The 20,292-nt window shown below is 63.6% G+C and overlaps 1 protein-coding gene across 3 annotated transcripts in view; it reads right to left on the minus strand.

Moving 5' to 3' along the window:
* The window catches only part of ADGRB2 (adhesion G protein-coupled receptor B2), a 23,597-nt gene extending 3,553 nt beyond the window's left edge, over positions 1-20,044 (minus strand). For 2 of the 3 annotated variants that reach the window (XM_041479467.1, XM_041479466.1), the window contains exons 1-24: positions 20,030-20,044; positions 17,538-18,342; positions 13,087-13,170; positions 11,648-11,812; positions 10,483-10,647; positions 9,145-9,309; positions 8,297-8,461; positions 8,121-8,222; positions 7,668-7,774; positions 6,774-6,968; positions 6,610-6,678; positions 6,390-6,498; positions 6,116-6,316; positions 5,321-5,450; positions 5,149-5,251; positions 4,312-4,355; positions 2,724-2,850; positions 2,141-2,244; positions 1,761-1,863; positions 1,388-1,538; positions 1,079-1,148; positions 919-985; positions 721-806; positions 68-166 (exon numbers count right to left, since the gene is read on the minus strand). In XM_041479467.1, the coding sequence (XP_041335401.1) occupies positions 68-166; positions 721-806; positions 919-985; positions 1,079-1,148; positions 1,388-1,538; positions 1,761-1,863; positions 2,141-2,244; positions 2,724-2,850; positions 4,312-4,355; positions 5,149-5,251; positions 5,321-5,450; positions 6,116-6,316; positions 6,390-6,498; positions 6,610-6,678; positions 6,774-6,968; positions 7,668-7,774; positions 8,121-8,222; positions 8,297-8,461; positions 9,145-9,309; positions 10,483-10,647; positions 11,648-11,812; positions 13,087-13,170; positions 17,538-18,342; positions 20,030-20,044 (3,431 nt within the window). The remainder of the gene's footprint in view (positions 1-67; positions 167-720; positions 807-918; positions 986-1,078; positions 1,149-1,387; positions 1,539-1,760; positions 1,864-2,140; positions 2,245-2,723; positions 2,851-4,311; positions 4,356-5,148; positions 5,252-5,320; positions 5,451-6,115; positions 6,317-6,389; positions 6,499-6,609; positions 6,679-6,773; positions 6,969-7,667; positions 7,775-8,120; positions 8,223-8,296; positions 8,462-9,144; positions 9,310-10,482; positions 10,648-11,647; positions 11,813-13,086; positions 13,171-17,537; positions 18,343-20,029) is intronic. The other variant, XM_041479468.1, reaches the window with a different exon arrangement.
* Between the last annotated feature and the right edge of the window lie 248 nt (positions 20,045-20,292).

Raw genomic sequence — 20,292 nt, forward strand, 5'->3', positions numbered from 1 at the left:
CCCAGAGGCCCCCCCCCCGCGCTGTGCTCGGGGCGGGGGGCGCGGTGGGCGCGGGACGGGCACTAACATGGCACTGCTGGCGGTGGCGGAGGTCATGGCCGCGCTGGACACCACGCCGCACTTGGTGCATTTCAGCAGCAGGCTGCCGCACGGGGGGGGCTTGGAGCTACGAGCCCAGCGCCCCCCCGGCGCCCCGCGGCCAGGACCGGGCCACGCGGGGGGGGGGATGCAGGCACGGGGAGAGGGGAGGGAGCAAGGCAGGACGGCGAGGAGAGGGCGGGGGGGATGGACGGATGGATGGACAGATGGATGGAGGGATGGATGGATGGACGGACACAGGCAAGAAGCAAATGGGAGGAGGAGAAGAAAGAGAGAGAGAGAAAGAGAGCGTCGGGTTAGTCGAGGGCGGCAGCTGTTAATGGCGAGGGGGGGTGGCCAAGCGGCAGGGGAGGGGGCGGGCACGGAGGGGGGGCTGCGGCCTGAGGACCCCCCTTCCCCGAGGGAAGGAGCGGGGGTGGCTGCTCCCCAAATTCTGCCCCTCCAGCAGCCCCCAGCAAAGGGCTGTGCTCACCCCGGGCTTGGCCCCCGCCGCCCACGGATGCGGTGAATTCTGCCCCACCCTGAGCCCGCTGCCGGGGCACCCCCGTGCCCAGCCCCCGGCAGGGTGTGGGGGTCGGGGGGCAGCACCTGGGACCCCCCCGTGGGGCACAGGGCACTTACCCAGCTCGCTGCTTTTTGGACTTATCTGAAATGCCGTCGCGGGACATGAGCTTGTTGAAGACGATGATGCCCACCAGCATGTTCACCTGCGGGAGGGTGGGCTCAGGGCTGGCACGGAGCCCCCTGCCTGTGGCAGCAGCTGCCACGAGCCCCCCAGGGTGGGTTTTGGGGGGTCCAGGGCTCTCAGGGGCAGCTCACCAGCACAATGACAGCAGCGGGTCCCACGAAGGCGTAGAGCAAACCGCCCTCCAGCGAGAGCCAGCAGCTGCAGGGGACCGAGGGTGGCGTGTCAGGGGACAGCCCTGTGGCCGTCCCCTGCTCCCAGCCAGCCCTCCCTGTGTCCCCTGTCCCCACGTACTAGCTCGCTGTCCCGTAGCCTTTGGTCCGCGTGAAGCCAACGGAGACGGCGACCACGAGGGCTGGCAACCCTGGAGAGGGGACACGGGGCTGGAGGAGCTGGAGGAAGGTGGCACTGTCCCACCCGTGCCAGCCCCAGGGGTGGGGACAGCGATGGATCTCCTCTGACGGCTCCCCACGGCCTGAGGGTGCCACCTGAGACACCCGGGTCTGCTCTCCTCCGCTGTGCCTCAGTTTCCCCTCTGACGAGCCTGGGGGGTACCAGGGGTGGGCAAGGGGTGCCCCCCGCCCACCCAGGCTGGGCTCTTACCCCATCCCAAGCACAGGAAGCGCTTCCTGACCAGGCGTGTCCGGATCCGGCCGATCACCGCCAGGTAGGACTGCCAGGCCTCGGTCAGCACCCAGCAGAAGGACGAGAGGAAGAAGAAGTGGAGGAAGGCGGCGGTCATGGTGCACACGCCCTGCAGGGTGGGGACACGGGGACATCAGTGTTTGGCACCGTGGCGGTTAAACCCCCACGCCAGGCGAGGTTTGTGTCAAAGCCAGGGGCGGGCGCGGGGGATTTAATCCTGGGATCGAGTTAATCCAAATCCAATCTGCTGCTGGGAGCCAGCAGGGAACCAGGCGAGTGGCCTGGGACCCCACCGAGGGTGGCAGGGTGGTGGCAGGGTGGTGGCACCCACCTTGCTGAGCATCTGGGACTGGCCCACGAGGATGAGGATGTTGGACGCCAGGATGGAGACGCAGAAGTTGAGCAGGATGATGGAGCGCTCCGACTTGATGAACCTGTGGCAGGAGTGACGTGGGGCCAGCCTGTCCCTGTCCCCTGTCCCCTGTCCTGTGTCCCTGTCCCTGTCCCATGTCCCTGTCCCGTGCTGCCACAGGGTGGGTGCTGTCCTGGGGTGGGGACAGTCCCAAGCATCTTCTCCCACCCAAGTTTTCCATTCCCACCAATCCCGTTGATGTTGAGCCTTCCCCGGTGCCATGTCCCCCTTTGTCACCCCCTCCCCACATGGCCTCACGCCCCAGGTACCCCCCAGGTCCCCAGGTGCCCTCGGGTCACCTCCAGAAGGCGGCGTAGATCACCAGCAGGGTCAGCAGGGCCATGCAGGACACGGCACAGCCGATCATCAGTGGCACCGACGGCGTCCCCGAGGGGTCCATGGCCTGGGGGGACACCATGGGGGACTGGCTGAGCTCAGCCCGCTCCCCACTGCTCCCTGCCAGCCCCCTGCCCCCTCTGGGCCCTCCACCCCCTTGCTGGGGACCTCCGGGTGCCAGAAGGTTTGGTGACAGCGGTGGCACAGCCAAAGGGGACTCCATGCCAACAGGGGACGCGGGCGGAATAGCAATGGGGGGCCCCCTCCCCTCCTGGCACAGAGCAGTACCCTGTATTGAGCTCTAGGGACCATGGCAGCCCTTGCCCACACAAACCCACCCTTCTGGGGGTGCTGGGGGGTGCTGGGACCCTTCCCCTGGCTGCTGGGGACACCCCCACCCTCCAGTGCCCACCTCATCCCAGTAGGAAATGCTCCGTGCCCATCCCCACCCTCCCTCGGGACCGCCCCTGCCCAGCCCGGGGGTCATCTCCCACCCACATCCCGTGTCCCCAGCAGGCTGCTGGCTGTCCCCACCCTGTCCCCTACCAGGTCTCTGGGCAGCTGGGCGAGCACGGCGAAGGTGGCGAGCTGGCGGCACTGGCATTTGGTGTGCGCCGGGAGGGTCTCCAGGGTTTGGCAGCTCTCCGTGTCCCAGTTTCCCAAGCCAGCATCCCTGATTAATGGGAAGAGAGCGAGGGAGAGCAATTTGAAATGATCAAACACACGCAGCCCCTCGCGCCTCTCCAGTGTTAACCCCTTCCTGGCCTTGCCCGGGGGGAGGCACCGAGGGGGCACTGCCAGGGGACCCCCCCTGAGCTCGGGGTGGGGGTGAAGCCATCCCTGCCCCGGGCTGATCCAGCAGAAAGGCTTCGGGTTTTATCATCCCGCAGAGATTTGGGGGGAAGAAACACCACGGAGAGGGGCGGGGCAGTGCCAGGACCGGCAGGAACAGCCCCAAGAGCCCCCTGGCACCTGTGTCCCCTCCCAGGGGGGCAATGATTCCCTCTCTCCATGAGGTCTTCTCCCACAGTGGGGAACCCCCATTATGGGACCCCTCTGCCATGGGGACCCCCTCCTGCCCTTGGGAACCCTTCTGTCATGGGGGCTCTCGTGTTAGAAGGATCTCTCCACCATGGGGACCCCTCCTTTTATGGGGACCCACCCCCTTGCGGACGCTCCTGCCATGGGGACCCTTCCTGTCACAGGGACCCCTCCTGCCAGGGGACCACCCCAGTGAGGGAGCAGAGAGTGGGGTGGCACTGCCACACCCAGGGAGGGCAGCCACAGCTCCCAGCACATCAGGAAAACCAGGAACTGGGTCTGTGGGACAGCTGGGGACTGTCCCTGGGGCTGGGCTGAGACCTGCCACGCTCATCACAGCCAACACCTCCCCACCGGTTTGGGGGATGAACTGGAACCAGTGACCCCAAACTGCGGCGCTCCCGTGGCTACCTGGGCAGGGGGGCTGGCAGTGCCCTCCCCCAGCCCGCAGCGCTGCCCGCCCCCCTTCCTGCCCTACTTTCCCTGGTTCCTGCCAGCACTAACAAATCACATCTGGCAGCCTGGCGCGGGCGGCCCCGCGGCTCCGGGGCCACATCGATCCCGTGGGAGCTCAATTCACCCGTGCCAGTGGGGCTGGGATGTGGGAAGGGATGGTCCTGGCTCCTCATCCCTGCTCCCATCCCTGCTCCATCCCAGCTCTCCCATCCCTGCTCCCATCCCTGCTTTCTGTCCCTGTTCCCTGTCCCTGTTCCCTGTTCCCTGTCCCTGCTCCATTCCCTGTCCTCATCCATGCTTTCTGTCCCTTCCCTGATTTCTGTCCCTGTTCCCATCCCTGTTCCCTGTTCCCGTCCCTGTTCCCTGTCCCTGTCCCCATCCCTGTTCCGCCATCCCTGCTCCAATCCCTGTTCCTATCCCTATTCCCCCATTCCTCTCCCCATCCCTGTTCCCATTCCTGTCCTCATTCCTGTCCCCATCCCTTCTCCAATCCCTTTTCCTATCCCCATTCCCCCATTCCTGTCCCCATCCCTGTCCCCATCCCTGTTCCCCTCCCTCCCAGCAGCCCCCTGGCACTGCCAGCCCTGCCCTGTCACCAGAGTGTCTCCGTGTCCCCGTGCCCCAGCCCCTCACTCACGTCCTCGTGTAGTCCCAGGTGACACACTGCGGGTGGGACGTGCCCTGCGGACACAGGGACAGGTTAGAGCTCTCCCCAGCCCTGTCCCCACCCCACAAGGAGATGTGGCCCTTGGGGACATTCCCTGGGTGTCCCAGGGGTGACACGTCCCCACTGTGGGCACAGGGACCATTCCACAAACTGGGAACTGCTGGTCCCTGCCCTGGTCAGTCCCTGCAGGTGACAGGGACCCACAAGGGACTGTGGGGACACAGTGATGGGACAGCAGGGTGGCACATGGGTGGCGTGGGAGGGGAAGGGGACACCCGTGGTGGTGATGAAGAAACTCATTGATGACACAGGAGGGTTGATGATGAGGAAGGGCAATGCCACGGGAGGGGGCACTCACAATGACATGGGAGGGGGACACTCACAATGACATGGGAGGGGGACACTCAGTGATGATGAGGGACACTGTCACATTGATGTGGAAAGGGGGACACAGGCTGACAACATGAGGAGGGGGACACTGATGACATTGGAGGAGGACACTTAGGTTGATGTGGGAGGAGACACACTGGTGACATGGGAAGGGACATTCATGGTGACACAGGAGAGGGACACTCATGCTGGTGACGGGAAGAGGGACATTCGTGTTGGTGACATGGGAGAGGGACACTCACACTGGTGACATGGGGAGAGGAACATGATGACAAGAGAAGGACCCTTCCCAATGCCAGGGGAGGGGACACTCACGTTAATGATGTGGGAAAGGATATTCCCGGTGCCAGGGGAGGGGACACTCACGTTGATGATGTGAGAAGGGACATTCCCGGTGCCAGGGGAGGGGACACTCACGTTGATGATGTGGGACAGCTCCACCAGCACGAGCGGCTCCGCGGGCCGGGTCGGCGGGCGCACCGTCACCGTCAGCACCTTGGAGGTGACGGCCAGGGGGCTCCTGCGGGAAGGGACACGGGCTGTGACAGGCCGGGGGACAGCAGGGGACACCGCGGGCAGCGCCACTCACCTGGGCGGGGGCAGGATGAGCCCCAGCGTGCGGTACAGCACCGCCCCGATGACAAAGTGCGACGATTCCTCGGCTTCTGCAGAGAGAGCCACAGGCTCGGTGACACGCGGGAGGGGACATGCAGGGCACACTCGAGCGTGCCAGATGTGCACCCAGATGTGTGCTGGCCCCAGAGCATGCATGGTCACCTGCACGTGCCCGGGGTGCAGGTCACGTGTGTGTGAATGGGAGCCAGGTGTGAGCCCACATCTGCAGCAGGTGTGCACTCATGGACACCTGCAGATGTGCACGCTCACGTGTGTACACACCTACACACTCCCAGATGTGCAGGCTCACACACACGTGCACTTCCAGATGTTCACGTTCACACCTGTGTGCACACCTGCATGCTCCCAGATGTGCACACTCCCAAAAGGCACACCTCCAGATGTGCAGGCTCACACACCTGTGCACATCCAGAGGTTCACGTTCACACCTGTGTGCACACCTGCATGCTCCCAGATGTGCACACTCCAAACAGGCACACCTCCAGATGTGCAGGCATGCATGCATTTCCAGATGTGCAATCCTATGTTCATGTTCACACCTGTGCACACACCTGCATGCTCCCAGATGTGCGGGCTCACACACATGTGCACACCCAGATGTGCACTCAGGTGTGCATGTTCACTCCTCTTTGTACACCTGCACCCTCCCAGATGTGCACACTCCCAGCAGGCACACCTCCAGATGTGCAAGCACACACCTGTGCGCTGCCCCAGACGTGCAGGAACACTCAGGTAGACACGTGCCCACCTCCAGCTGTGCACGCCCTGCCAGATGTGCCCACACCTGGGCACTCCTGCTCACCTGCCGAGGCGAGGCTCAGCACCTCCCTGGGGATGAAGAGCTTGTCCTCGGAGCTGCGGGCCCAGTCCTTCATCCCCCGCCGGCCCCTCATGGGGAAGTTGATGTCGCTGGACACGGCGGACACGGGCTCCCGCTGGATGCTGGTCACTGTCAGGGGACACGGGTGTCACCTCCCCGCTCCTGTGTGCCCTCAGGTCCCCGTGCCCTCCCCGCTGCTCACCCAGGTTGTCGGTGACAATGAGCGAGCTCTGGAAAGCCTTCAGCGCATTCCCAACCAGGTGGATGAAGTCCTCCACCACCTTCATCAGGTGCACGGAGCCGGGAGAGACCTGCAGGAGACGGGAGCGGCTCCGGAACCACCGGGATGCGTCACCGCGGTGGGGACACCCCCTTGGTGGGGACATCCCGGCTGCCACCACCACACCCCCCGTGCCACTCACCTGCTGGGCATCCTCCCACTTATCGCGGTTCTCGGCGTCCACCATGTAGCTCACCACCTGGAAGAAGCGCTGCGGGGACGGGGCTCAGCGGGGCTGGGGACAGGCCGAGCGACCGACCGCCACCTCCCCGGGGAGGGGACCCTCGCTGTCCCCCTGCCCGCTACCTGCACGTCCTCGGAGGACGGGATGTAGGTGGCCCTCTTGAAGGTGTCGGTGACGTTGCGCAGGATGTCCACGGAGAAGAGCAGGTCCCCGCTGTAGTAGGTCTTGCGGGCCATGAGCTCCAGCAGGCTCCGCACCACCTGGGACATGCCCTCCCCTGCCAGCACCCGCTGGCCCTTCGCCAGGTGCTCCCGCAGCTGGTACACGGGGGGACAGAGGTGTCACTTTGCTGCCACCACCCCCCAGCAGTGCTGCGTGTCCCTTATAGTCCCCAGAGCCCAGGGGACGCTACAGAGTTAATTAAGGCAGCTGCAGGACGCGCAGGTTGAGGGAGTCCACGGGGGTTTGGGGACATTCAGGGTGGTCTGGCGACATTCACAGAGGTTTGGGGACATCCGTGGGGTCTGAGGTCATCCTCCACATCCCAAAAGCCTTTTCCCAAACATGTGGGAATGCAACTCAAACACTCCAGCTCAAGGATTGGGATATTTTTCCAAGCAGACAGAGGTCTGTGGGTGGTCACAGGAGTCTGGGGACATCCAGGGAGGTCTGGGGACATGCATGGGGGTCAGGGGGCATCCTCTCCATCCCAAAAGCCTTTTCCCAAACACACAGGAGCACAACTCCAACCAGAACCCCCCTCCAGCTCTGGGGTGGAATCCCTCTTCCCACCCCACAGGGGATTCCATGGGGACCTGAGGGAACCTTCCCATACCAAGAACCATTTCCCACGGACACAGTCTGGATGGGATCCCCTTTCCCTATCCGCCCAGAGAGCCCTGCCTCAGTTTCCCCATGCCAGAGAGGTCAGGTGTCTCTTGGAGTGCCAGGGATGGGACAGAGCCCCAGGGACAGGGACAGGGGACAGAAGGGGCCGTGCCAGAGCGGGCACCTACTGAGAGATGCAAGTATCTGTACTCGTGGGAGACGCAGCGGGCGAAGCTGGGCACACCCCAATAGGCGACCCCATGGGGGCTCAGCAGGCACCGGCGGCTGGCAGTCCCTGTGGCAGAGATTTGGGATTGGGGCTGGCACTGCAATCCCTTCCTGGCACCCCGATGCCACCCACAGTCCCCTGCGCAGCTCCAGGGCCAGGGGATTTAGGGGTGCTTGACCCCAATGTCAACCAGCACCCCCTGCCCTGCTCCTGGTGCCTGACCCCAGTGCCACCCCCTGCCCCTGGGGCTTTGGGGTGTTTCAACCCAAATGCCACCCACACCCCCTACTCTGCTCCAGGCCAGAGGGGTTTGGGCACTTGTCCCTCATGCCACCTGGGGTTTGGGGTGCTCAACCCCAATACCACCCACCACCCCCTGCCCTCTGCCAGCCCTGGAGACATCTGGGGTCACCTGTGGCGTTGGGGGGACATTTGTTGTAGATGATCTCCCCGGCAGCCGTCTTCTTCCAGGTCATCAGCATCACGTACTCGTCCTTGCACATCTCGTGGTAGGCTGGGGGGGAAGGGGGGATCAGCACAGCCCAGATGTGGGGTGAGGGGCGCTGGGGCGTGGGGGGTACCCCATACCTGGGCACTTCTTCTCGTTGCAGGTCTTCACCTCCTCGCCGGTGCCCTCACAGGGATAGCCCTGCATGCCCGTGCCCTCGCACATGCGGAAGCGCCGCTGCCAGCCGGTGTCGCAGGTCTTGGAGCAGAGGCTCCAGTGGTTCCAAGGACCCCACTTGCTGTCTGCTGTGGGGATGGGGACACTGTGGACACCTGGCTCTGCACACGTAGAGTGGCACCCGCGGGGACGGGGATGGGGCACTGTTGGCGCTGCCCCACGCGCTGTGAGCCGAAATCCCGCGGGTGTGAAATGCATGGATCAGTGATTTAAATCTCTTTTAGAGCAGACTGGCATCCTGCTGCAGATGCCCCTCCTGGTGCAGGTGCCCCTCATTCCCTGTCACCATCCACGGGCACCATGGCACAGCCACCACCTCCCTCCACGGCTGCCAGCGGTGCCACCACTTCTCCCACAAAACAAGGAGCAACACAAAGGACAGGATGGGGACCCTGTGGTCCATCCTCTGCCCGGTGTCCCCATGCTCAGAGCCGTGCCCAGCCCCGTGTGCACACGTGAGATCTCCCTCATGCTTGTACGCCCAAAGCACGGCGGGACCCACCGCCACCTGGCACCGACGGGTCCCCAGCGCAACCCAGGACAAGGACAGTGCCAACCCCTGTCTCCTCCAGCTGAGACGCGCCCACCTATCCCTGCCATCACCCTCAGGCTCCCCGCAGTGGAGGGGGCCACCAGCACTCCGGGTGTCACCGGCGGTGACACCGCGGCGGCGCGACGGCGGGGCCGTGCTGGGTGCCGCGCCCCGACGCGCGGCCGTCCCCCCGCTCCCCCCCAGCGCGCCGGGCCTTACTGGGACAGGTGGGGTTGGAGCACTCCCGGGCGTCGGCGTGGGCCCCCCGGCACTCGGCCCAGCCGTGGGCCGAGACGCTGCACTTGCGCGTCCGCTGCTGGGTGCCGTTGGCGCAGGTGACGGAGCAGCGGCTCCAGGCGCCCCACTCCAGCCACTGCCCTTCCACTGCGGGGACAAGGAGAGCGGCGTCAGCTCCCACTGCACTGCGGCCGCTCGGCCGCGCCGCCCCGGCTCGGGCTCGCCGGGCAACGGGTCCAACCTAGGGATGTACGGCTCGTCCTGTGCCGGACTGGACAGGCGGTGCTGGGAGAGGGGATTGTCACTGGGACTGGCCCCTCCACCGGATGGGACACAAGGAACACACTCAGGGTGGTGACCCTGGTGTTGCTCACATTGAACTTAGCGTTTCTGGCACCCTTGGTATTGCTTCCAACCAAACCCAGCGTCTCTGGCATCGGTCCTGCCAAATCCAGAAGCTTTGGCGTTGCTTTCCACCAAATCCAGCAACCCTGGCATCACTTCCAACCAAACTCAGAATCCCTGCCATCACTTCTGGCCAAATCCAGCATCTCTGGCATTGCTTTTTAACAAATCCAGCATCCCTGTCATCACTCCTGCCAAATCCAGCATCCCTGGCATCACTTCCAATTAAATTCAGCACCTCTGGCATTGCTTTTTACCAAATCCAGCATTCCTGGCATCACTTCCAACCAAATCCAGAATCCCTGGCATCATTCCCTGCCATGCTCAAGACTCCAGCAGCGTGTGCCATGGGTGCCACGTCCCTGTCAGAGCTGCTGCAGGAGCAGCTGCCTCCTGCTCCAGCTGCCCCACGTCACACCTGGGGTCCCCATAGGGACAACATCTAACACATGGCATCCCTGCCCGTCACCGCAGAAACCCCACAGCCACCACCACGGCCACTCGTGGCACACAGGAGGAAGGGACAGCTGTGGCACTGCCATCTGTGTGCAGACCGACCCTGCAGCCGACCCCCTTTGTCACCTCCCTGTACCCCACAACATCCCTGTGCCACCACAGTGCCAGGCGCAGCAGAGGGGTAGGGAAGGAGCCACCTCCTCTGTGGTCCCCAGGCTGGACCCCTGCTCATGCTGGGGTTGTGAGACCCCAGCACAGCCAACGGCACTGAATTTCCACTTGGATCTCCAGCAGGGACAGGATGGTGCACTGACTGTCACAGCACCCCTGTGTCCCAGCCGCCCATGGCGGTGCCACCCATCCCTCGTGGCACCAGGAGCGCAGCCCTGGCGCTCGGCTGGCGCCGTCTCCTGGCATTCCCGGCGGGAAGAAGGAGCGTGGGGAGAGGGAGGTACTGACCCGGGCAGGTCGCGATATTGCAGGGCTTGGCCTGCAGCTCGGGGCCCTCGCAGGCCTTCCCTCCGCGCCGCGAGGCCGCGCAGCGCCGCGTCCTGGTCCTGGCCCCTCGCCCGCAGGTCACCGAGCACAGGCTCCACGGGGACCACTCCTCCCACGCGCCGGGAACTGCAACACAGCACAGCCCAGGGCCTCCAGCCTCCCAGGGGTCCTGGCTTGGCAGACCCCTCATGCCCTGCCCAGGGCTCAGCCAGGCACAGTTCCCAGCGCTGCCTGCCCTGTTTTTATCCCAAATCCCTGAGCTGGCAGCGGTGCCTCTGCCACCCCTGCACTGCTGCAGTGTCCTTTTTGAGGTGCTGGCTAGCGGCGCACGTCCCCCCAAAGCCACACACGGGTCACCCCGATCCTTGTCAGCACACCGAGCACAATCTGCCCCTCACATCCACGGGAGCTCAGCGCTCCAGGAAAGGATCAGGGACCATCCTAAAGAATGCTCCTCCTTGAGCTCCAATGTCCTCGGGGTGCCAGGACAGGGCTGCACTCCCCGGTACAGACACTGCATGTCCTGGGGGTGAAAATCCCTTGAAACACCCCAGATTCAGACAGGGCAGTGTGGCTGCCACTGTGGCACCCTGAGGTCCCTCCCGTGTCCCACATGAGACACACGGACACCACCACAGACAGACAGGAGTTCCTCGGCATCCTGCTGCCACCTGCCTCGAGGCACTGAGCAGCTCAGCCCTCTCCTGCCACATGTCAGGGGGATCCCCTTGGAATGCCAGGCTTCAAATCTCCCCAGGCTCCAGAACAAAGCCTCGGAGACATCCAGGAGGAGCCCACAGCTCACGAGGAGAGAGGATGGAAATGAGTCCCTAAGGCAAATCCCCAGCAGCAGCACCGCTGAGAGGGTGCAGGGCACCCATTCCAGACACCTCCTCAAGAGGCACCCCAGAGGATGGAAGGATGTCAACAGCCCTCGGAGCATCCCAGCTCAGGGTGGGCACCACAACCATGCCAAGCCACCCTTCTCATCCACCACAGCACCTCGAGAAGCCCCCAGACACATCCCAGCAATGCATTCTCTCTGTCCCCACCCGCCTGCTCAGCCCTGCTGGGAGCCGGCAGAGCAGCCCCGCGGTGTCCCCGCTGTCCCCGCTGTCCCCCGTACCTGGGCAGGTGGCGGTGTTGTTGCAGGTGCGGGTCTCCCGGAGCAGCCCGCTGCACAGCGTCCCGTAGGGAGAGGAGACGCAGGAGCGCGTCCGCACCTGGGAGCCCTGGCCGCACGTCAGGGAGCACACGCTCCACTGCGACCACTCCTCCGCCGCGGGGTCCCCTGCGGGACACAGGGAGCCTGAGAGCCCGCGGGGGACAGGGGACGTGCCACCAGGGCAGCCCCGCCAAGGGGCAGGGAGGTGGGTGGGTGGGTGGCACCGGTGAGGATGAGGTGGGGTGGGTGACAGGGGTGGCACTGAGGGTGTCAGTGAGGTGAGGCCTCGGATGGAGGTGGGGAAGGGATTGGGGCACGGCATGGCAGCGGGTGTGAGGGACAGGATCTGTCCTGGGAGGGGCTGGCAGCGCAGGCAGGGCGGGCAGGGTGGGCAGCACGGGCAGAATGGGTAGGGGGAGCAAGGTGGGCAGGGTGGGCAGCATGGGCAGGGTGGGCAGGGTGGTCAGTGGGCAGCAGGGCCAGGGTGAGTGGGCTGGGCAGGATGGGCAGTGGGCAGTACAGGCAGGGTGGGTAGGGTGAGCAGCATGGACAAGGTGGGCAGGGTGGGCAGTGGGCAGCACAGGCAGCCTTTTTTGGGTGGGAAGTGGGCAGCATGGACAAGGTGGGCAGGGTGGGCAGTGGGCAGCACGGACAGGGTGGGCAGCACAGGCAGCACGGACAGTGAGCAGTGGGCAGCACGGGCAGCCCTCTGTAGCTCCCTCTCCCCACCCCGTCACACACTGACATTTACAACAACCGGCTCTTATTAAGGTTGATGATGTCTCTGAGGCTCTTGGACAGCCCAGCAGCAGAGCCCATCCGTTTAAATTAACCAGGGATAGATGGGGGAGGGCTCCAAAGGGGACCATTTGTCCTGGAGACAGGCAGAACACGGGCTCTGTGTCACCAGCAGCGGTGACAACGTGCTGGGGTTGCTCCGTGTCACACGGGGACCCTGAGACTGGACAGGGTCACCAATGGGGTCACCCAGGAGCTCCCAGTGGGGCAGACGCCCCGTGAGCAGCCGAGTGTGGCCAGGAATTCTGCACGCCAGGCACATGGAGCAGAGCTGGGGCCCATCCATCTCCCGCTGGCCTCCGAGCCCTCCGACCATAAATCAGGGAGGCTGGGGAGGGGGGAGCAGCACGTTCAAATTACCCAGATGGATTTGCCAAATAAATACATTTGAACGAAACAATTAATAGATTTTTTTTTTCTTTTTTTTTTTTTTGCTTTTGCTTTACAACCCTCAGAGGAAAGTGCAGAGGAAAAAATATATAAATGGAGCAAATTAAGCCATTCCGTGGGCAGGAAGCTAAAGGGACTCGCTCCATCTCTGTCACCCCTGCCCAGGTGCACGAGCCTGGTGTCACCAGTGTCCCCTTGCCTGTTCCTGGTACCTGTCTGGGCCATGTAGACCCCGGGTTCATCTGCTGACCGTGGCCACTGGGTCTTCACCTTCTGGTTCTCCTCGACTGCATTGCCTAGGAGAGAGAAACGCCCAAATGAGAGTGGGCAGGGGAGAGGGATGGGGACAGGGATGGGGACAGGCCAGCATAGGGCATTTCAGGGGGATACAGGGGTGCCTGGCCCCGTGCTGACACCCCTGAGAGCAAGACCTGGTGGAGCATCACTGCACACACCCCCAGCACCCCAAACCTGTGTCACAGCTACCCCAAAATGTCCCAGGGGTGGCAGCTGGACCCCAGCCCGGGCTGCCACATCCCTGGTGCAGGCAGGGTGCCCATGTCCCCACCGTGCCAGGCAGAGGTGCTCTCCTATCCCCACTTATCAGCTCGCTGCAGTGAGGTGGCACAAATTTATGGCTCGGCTCACCAAAAATAACAAGTGATCCATCAAGGGCACTTGGCGTGAAATTAACTGGCATGTGCGGGGCCCGGCGGGGGACGCGGCTGCAGGCGCAGGGGGACACCCCCCTCAGCCTCCCCCACACCCAGGGACACCTCCCTGTCCTCCAGAGGGACTCCTGTCCCCAAATCTGGGTCCTGGATCTCCCGTGGATTCATCCCAGCTGCTCCTGCTGGATGTGCTGTGGGGACAGAGGGACAGCACCATGGATGCCACCCCAGGGATGTCACCCCCAAAAATGCTGTGGTCACCCCACTGCTGTGACAGCCAGGAGAGCAGCCAGGGATGGCACAAGCGCCTGCCAGCCGAACACAGCCATGTCCCCAAGGGATGGAGGGGAGGTGGCATGGGGACACCTGGCACTGCCAGGGTGCTTTGGGTACATGGTGGCTCCCACTGGGACACAGAGCAGGGACACCCAGCCCCAGGCAGGGAGCACAGCCTGCTCTGGCACTGGGTGTGCTGTCAAAAATCCCCAAATTTACTGAGTTTTGCCTTAACTCAGGGTAACCCTTCAGGGCTCCCTGCTGCCACCCTCAAATCCTGTCCTTGGACATCCCACTCCAGAATTCCCGGTGGCGTGGGAGACACAGGGGGACCCGGGCACACTGAGGGGATACCCAGGGGTGTCTGTGGGGCCACTGGGCTGAATTCCCCACAGGGCCATCCCCCTCCGGGAGCGCCACAGCAGAATTACACACGGCACAGCAAGAGCCTGGGGAAAACCATAAATCCCGAGGACATACGAGGGCGTTCTCCCTGGCTGTGTTCGACAGAGACACCAAATTCAATTTCCTTCGGAGAGCACTAAATCCTTGCCTGTCACCACCAGGAGGCTGCAGCCAACCCCAACACCGCACCCAGCCCTGCCCAGGGATCCCCCAGCACCCCACCACAGCACAGGCAGGTGATTTTGGGGACATCAGGGGTGTTCTTTGGGGAACCTCAAGGTGAATCCCAAGGCTGGTTGTGTCCTTCTCCCAGCAGCACCTCACTGGGGGTTGGTTTCTGGGCAGGGATGGGTTTGGGGCGAGGGAAACACAAAATTGGAGCTGCTTGGCCTCAACACAGCAGGGTGACCATCAAAAAGAGGGGGTGACCCTTTTGGGGGTCTTTAGAGGGGGCACACCACCTGGAGCCTGGAGCAGCAGGGTCGAACACACCCAAAGTCACCCCACAAAACTCCAGCCCACCCACGTGCCTCCAAGCTCATCCCCGAACCCCCCTGGGAGAGCCTCCCCGCGGCGGGGATGACGCGGGCGCCGGGGACCCCGGGGTCACGGCTGTGGGGAGGCTCTGGGCGGGCGCCAGCCCCACGTCTCTGCGGCGGAGGAGCAGCTGAGATCAGCGCTGGGCGCCCGCCAAGCCTCGGCTCACAGGCGCCATTCAGCCCCCCGGCCCTGTGTGCCACCATCCCCCTGAAAGGGGACCATTCTCCACCCTGGGGGGCTGGGGGGAGGCCAGGTGGGAGCCTGGGACCCCCCCCCCGGCTGCATGAAGGGCGCTCTGTGATGCGGCCCCGCGGCTCAGCGCGGTGACACCCAGAGGGGACGGTGGCAGCGGCGTGGCACGAGGGGTGGCCGAGGCAGCGTGTCACCCCCGTGGCTCTGGCACCGCAATAACACTGAACCTCCGGGCGCTCCAGCCTTTAATTGAATGTCAAATGTAATTTGGAGAAGGAGCCGGAGTTTGCGCTGCGGCCGTCGCAGCCGGAGAGGCGGAATGTGGCACTGAGCCCTGCCAGCTCTGCAGGGACCCCCCTGGCCAGCGCCCTGTGCCAGGCTCGGGGGAAATAACCCCACTGAGACACCCCTGGGCATGTGCTGGGTCCCCTGGAGCAGCATCCCGCTTCTCCATCCCATCCTGGATCCCTCTTCTCCATTCCTTCCTGGATGCTAATTCTCAGTCCCACCCTGGATCACAATTCTCAATCCCATCCTGGATCCCACTTTTCCATCTGGTTCTGCATCCCCCTTCTCCATCCCATCCTGCATCCCAGTTCTCAATCCCATCATGGATCCTGCTTCTCCATCCCATCCTGGATCCTCATTCCAAATCCCATCCTGGATTCCCCTTCTCCATCATGGATCCCAATTCCCAATCCCATCCTGGATGCCCTTTCTCCATTGTGGATCCCAATTCCCAATCCCATCCTAGATCCCCCTTATCCATCCCATCCTGGACGCTAATTCTCAATCCCATCCTGGATCACAATTCTCAATCCCATCCTGGATCCCAATTCTCAATCCCATCCTACATCCCCTTTCTCCATTGTGGATCCCAATTCCCAATCCCATCCTGGATCCCCTTCTCCACAGGCAGCCCCAGCCACCACAGGTGTCACCCCAGGGGCACAGGGTCAGCCAGGCTGACCTTGGGGCTGGCACCTGACCCCGGTGCTGAGCTCTTAATCACCCACGGGGAGTGGCATTTAAAAGGGGGCAAGAAAAACCAAAACGGGAAAAAAACCCCCATAAAATGAAATCAGCTCAAGCAGCTCCCCTCGGGATGAGGCGATTTAGAGCCTTGCAGCTGTAACGGACCGGGGATTTAGTGGGGGATCTGCCCATAATGACATTTAGCTCCTGAAATAAATGCTAAAGCCCAATGAAATTATCTCTACACCCCCGGCCCGGCCCCGCCACCTAATCTGCCGGATAAAGACCACACGCAGCCCCGCTGGGGATTGCTCCTGCCCACGCATCACCCTGAGGCTGCTGAAGGGAAAACATCTGGCCAGATGTGTCCCAAAATCCCCCCATCACCTCGCCGGGCTCGGCGTCGCAGGCACGGGCGGCAGCAGGGCAAGGCGGCCCCGCCGCGGATCCCGGAGCCGGCTGCTTTATCCTCAGCCGTTCCTACAATCCCAGAACGAGCAAATGGCCTCATTCCGCCTGGTTAATAGCCCGGCCGCCGTGCCGTGACATCCTGCCTGGAATAACAAGCGCCCGGGCTGCAGCAGTCAAGGGTAATTTGCCACGGTGAAGGGTCATTTTACCTGCAAATTGTTTTCCACGTCTCCACCAGGGCAGAGCGAGTTGGCTCCTGCTCCTGCCCCGTGCCAGGGAGGCGGCGAGCCAGGCCAGGGAGCCACGTGGGGTGTGCCAGAGCAGCCGTGGCATCAGCCCTGGCAGCGGTGGGGTCACCGTGGTGTTCCCAGGGATGGTTTGGCCGTGGCAAGGGCAGAGCAAGCTGCAGCTCCACGGATTTGAACTTTGTATGGATTCCCTGCTCCATGCAGGGATTCCCTGCTCCATGCACAGTGTCCCACTGGAAACTTCCAGCACTAAGGGAGCATGCTCAGGCAGGATTCATCCATCCCATGGGTTCCCTGCTCCATGCCCAGGGCCCAGCTGGCACCATCCTGCCCTGGGAGTTGGCTCAGAGAAGATTCATCCATCCCATGGATTCCCTGCTCCATACACCAGCTTTCCTGCTCCATGCAGAGCACCCACCTGCACCCTCCATGCACCCCCTTACGGAGTGTGCATGGGAAGGGTTCACCCAAGGCGTGACTTCCCTGCTCCATGCCCAGCATCCAGCTGGCACCAATCCTGCCCCCGCAGTGTGCATGGGTGGGATCCATCCATTTCATCATTCCCTGCCCCATTCCCAGTGCCCCACTGACACCTCCAGCTCCAGGATCCATCCATTTCACAATTCCCTGCCCCATTCCCAGTGCCCCACTGGCACCTCCAGCTCCAGGATCCATCTATTTCACCATTCCCTGCTCCATTCCCAGTTCCCAGCTGGCATCTCCAGCCCCAGGATCCATCCATTGCACCATTCCCTGCTCCATGCCCAGTTCCCAGCTGGCACATTCCAGTCCCACAGAGCTCACACAAGCAGGATCCACCCACTGCACCATTCCCAACACCCCCATTCCCCGTGCACCACACACAGGCAGAACCCACCCATCCCCTGACCGCGACCCAGGGACCCCCAGCACCGCACCGGGGGTCCATCCCCGCTCCCCACTCACCGTGTGGCACCTCGGGCAGGTCGAGCTCGTTGGCACTGGCAGAATGCAGCTCGGTGGGGCAGCAGTCCGGCGCGGCGGGCGCCGGGGTGGGCGCGGGGGCCGGGGGCCGGGTGCCGTTGCGCCGGGGGGCCGGAGGGCTCTCGGCTTGGCAGCTGCAGCCGGCGTGGGTGAAGCCGCAGCGGCGGGCACCGGGAGCCTGCAGGCACTCCTCGAGCCAGCGGCACAGCACGCTGCAGGTGAACTGGCTGGAGTTGTTGTTGTTGATGAGCAGCACCTCCACGAAGCGGAATTCCAGCGCTTGCGGCTCCAGCAGCCGCGGGGCCGCCTCGGGCTCAGCCGCCAGGCACAGCTGCACGAAGTTCTTGTCGAAGTGCAGGAAGGTGAAGGGCCCCGCGCCCTCGCACAGCTCCAGCTCGGCTTCCTCGTCCTCCTCCTCCTCCTGCTGCTGCTCGGGGCGCTGGCGGGCGGGCGCGGGGCTGGCCTCGCCCCGGGGGTCGCAGGTGTAGTTGGCCAGGTAGTGGTCGAGCGGCAGCACCATGGGCGAGAAGTGGGTGCAGACCTGCTCCTCCCGGTTGAAGCGGAGGTAGAGCGAGTACTTGGTGGGGTCGGGGTTCTCCAGGGTCCAGGAGCAGCCGGAGGAGATGGTGGGGAACAGGTCCTTGAGGGAGAAGGAGCCGTAGAGGACGCCGGAGGCCAGGGCGGAGCAGGCGCTGGGAGCCGGGTCGAAGCCCCGCGTGAGCCACAGGACAGACGAAATCACAGCCAGTAAGAGGGGACCAGCAGCGGTCATCCTATGGCATTTGCCCTGCAGGCGGACAGATGGACACACGGACAGAGGCTTACCCTGGAGGCTTGGCCGCCGTGGGGTTGGGCTGGGGGTCAGCACCCTGCCCTGAGTCCAGCTGGTGTGGGAGCAGCACTCCAGGTACCCCATGTCCCCTCCTGATTCACATCCCCACCTGGTCCCTGTCCCAGTCTGCCACCTTGCAGGGTTACAGGGGACTCCTTGCTGTGCTAATGAGTCCCCAGGTTGGGGACAGTGCAGCACAGAGTGAGGACTTCACCCCAAAACCACCAGAGCAGAGACCCAGCCCCGCAGGTCCCCCCTGCAGTGACCCTCCCACCCTCTGCTCACCCCTGGCCAAGCACAGCCTGGGCATGGAACCACCAAACAACTTCAGACAGGGCTAAAATAGCCCTTGGAGCTCATTCTGGTGCCCTGGAGCACGGTGGGGACAGGCTGGCAGCTCGGGGTGACATGCTGGAGGTGCACGGTGACACCCCAGCAGCGCGGTGTCCCCACATCTGTCCTAAGAGCCAGGCACTGGGTGAGCAGCCACTGCTCAGTACAGATTTCTTGGATGCCTCTCTGGGAATGCAGAACATCACCATGAACAGCTTTTTAATACCTCATTAATAAAATAATGCACGCCGTGGCCTTATTAAGTGAGCCCGGAGCACGGCTCTACAGAGGCCGAGGCCGCCATGAACGTGTCAGCATCACTCAGCCTGTGCCCGGGGCAGCAGTGGCAAAGGGACAGCCCTGGGGACATCGGGGGACATTCAGGAGGTGGCCACAGGGCCAGATGCCATGGCAGAGGTTGATTCCAAAATCGCTGAGGTCGCCGCTCTCCTCCGCCCAGCCGTGTGCCGGGGATGCCGAGCGCTTGGCACAGCACGGGGATGCTCTTCCTTACCCTCAAACAGCAAATCCTGCTCCCAAAACACCCTCAAACAGTGAATCCTGCTCCCAAAACACCCTCAAACAGTGAATCCTGCTCCCAAAACACCCTCAAACACCAAATCCTGCTCCCGAGCCACCCTGGCAGAGGTGCTGATACTGGGGCATCCCCCAGCTTGTGGGGAGGGACACTTGGCCGAGCCTGCGCTGGAGCCACTCCGGGGACATTAGAGAGCTAAAAATATCCCGATTCTCATGCAACAGGCTGGCGCTGGCTCCTGCCGCCCCCGGCAGCACGGAGGGGGGGCTCGGTGCTGGCATTCCCCCTCCCAGGGCACGGGGAGAGGGGCTGAGATGGAGCCAAGGGGAGCAGACCGGGCTGGATCTCCCCGATGCAAGCAGGAGGATCTAGGGGTAAAATAAAACCCCGCTTTTCTGGAGTAAAACCCTCCGGTGCCTCTGATCTCCAGAGAGAGCCCCCAGGAAATGCAACAGGAGAGACCCAAAATCACCGAATTCCAACTGCAGCCGGAGCGGGGAGCACACCTGGCATCCCCCACTGGTGCTGCTCCAGCGGCCACCAAGGATCCGGGGTCCCCCCCGAGAGTCGCAGCCCCCTCCGCTGCTCCGGGAGAGCCGGGAGTGGGGGAGGGAGGAGGAGGAGGAAGAGGAGGGAGAGGAGGAGGAGGTCAGGCAGGGACACGCTGCTGCTCTGCAGCGAGCTCCTGGGGCTCCCGCAGCCTGGCAGGGACACAAGATGGTGCTTGCTTCCCTCGCCCGGGAGCAGCGAGCAGGGACGCTCCGGCAGCACCATCCATCCATCCATCCATCCATCCATCCATCCATCCATCCATCCATCCATCCTCCACCCATCCCGCCCGCTGCCCTGCCGGCCGCTGCAAGGCTCGGGGATGGACACAGCCCACGCCTCACCTCTCCAGGCATGCATGATCGAGCTGTTCTGGGATATGGGGAGCTTCCTCCCAGCCCCAAAACCTGCCGGGACTGCGGCTGCCCGGAGGCCGGCACCGCACGGAGCCACGGCCGGGGCTGAACCAAAGCTGCCGGAGCTCC

Source organism: Pyrgilauda ruficollis, unplaced genomic scaffold (genome assembly GCF_017590135.1).
Source record: "Pyrgilauda ruficollis isolate IOZ18807 unplaced genomic scaffold, ASM1759013v1 scaffold48, whole genome shotgun sequence".
Lineage (NCBI taxonomy): Eukaryota > Metazoa > Chordata > Aves > Passeriformes > Passeridae > Pyrgilauda > Pyrgilauda ruficollis.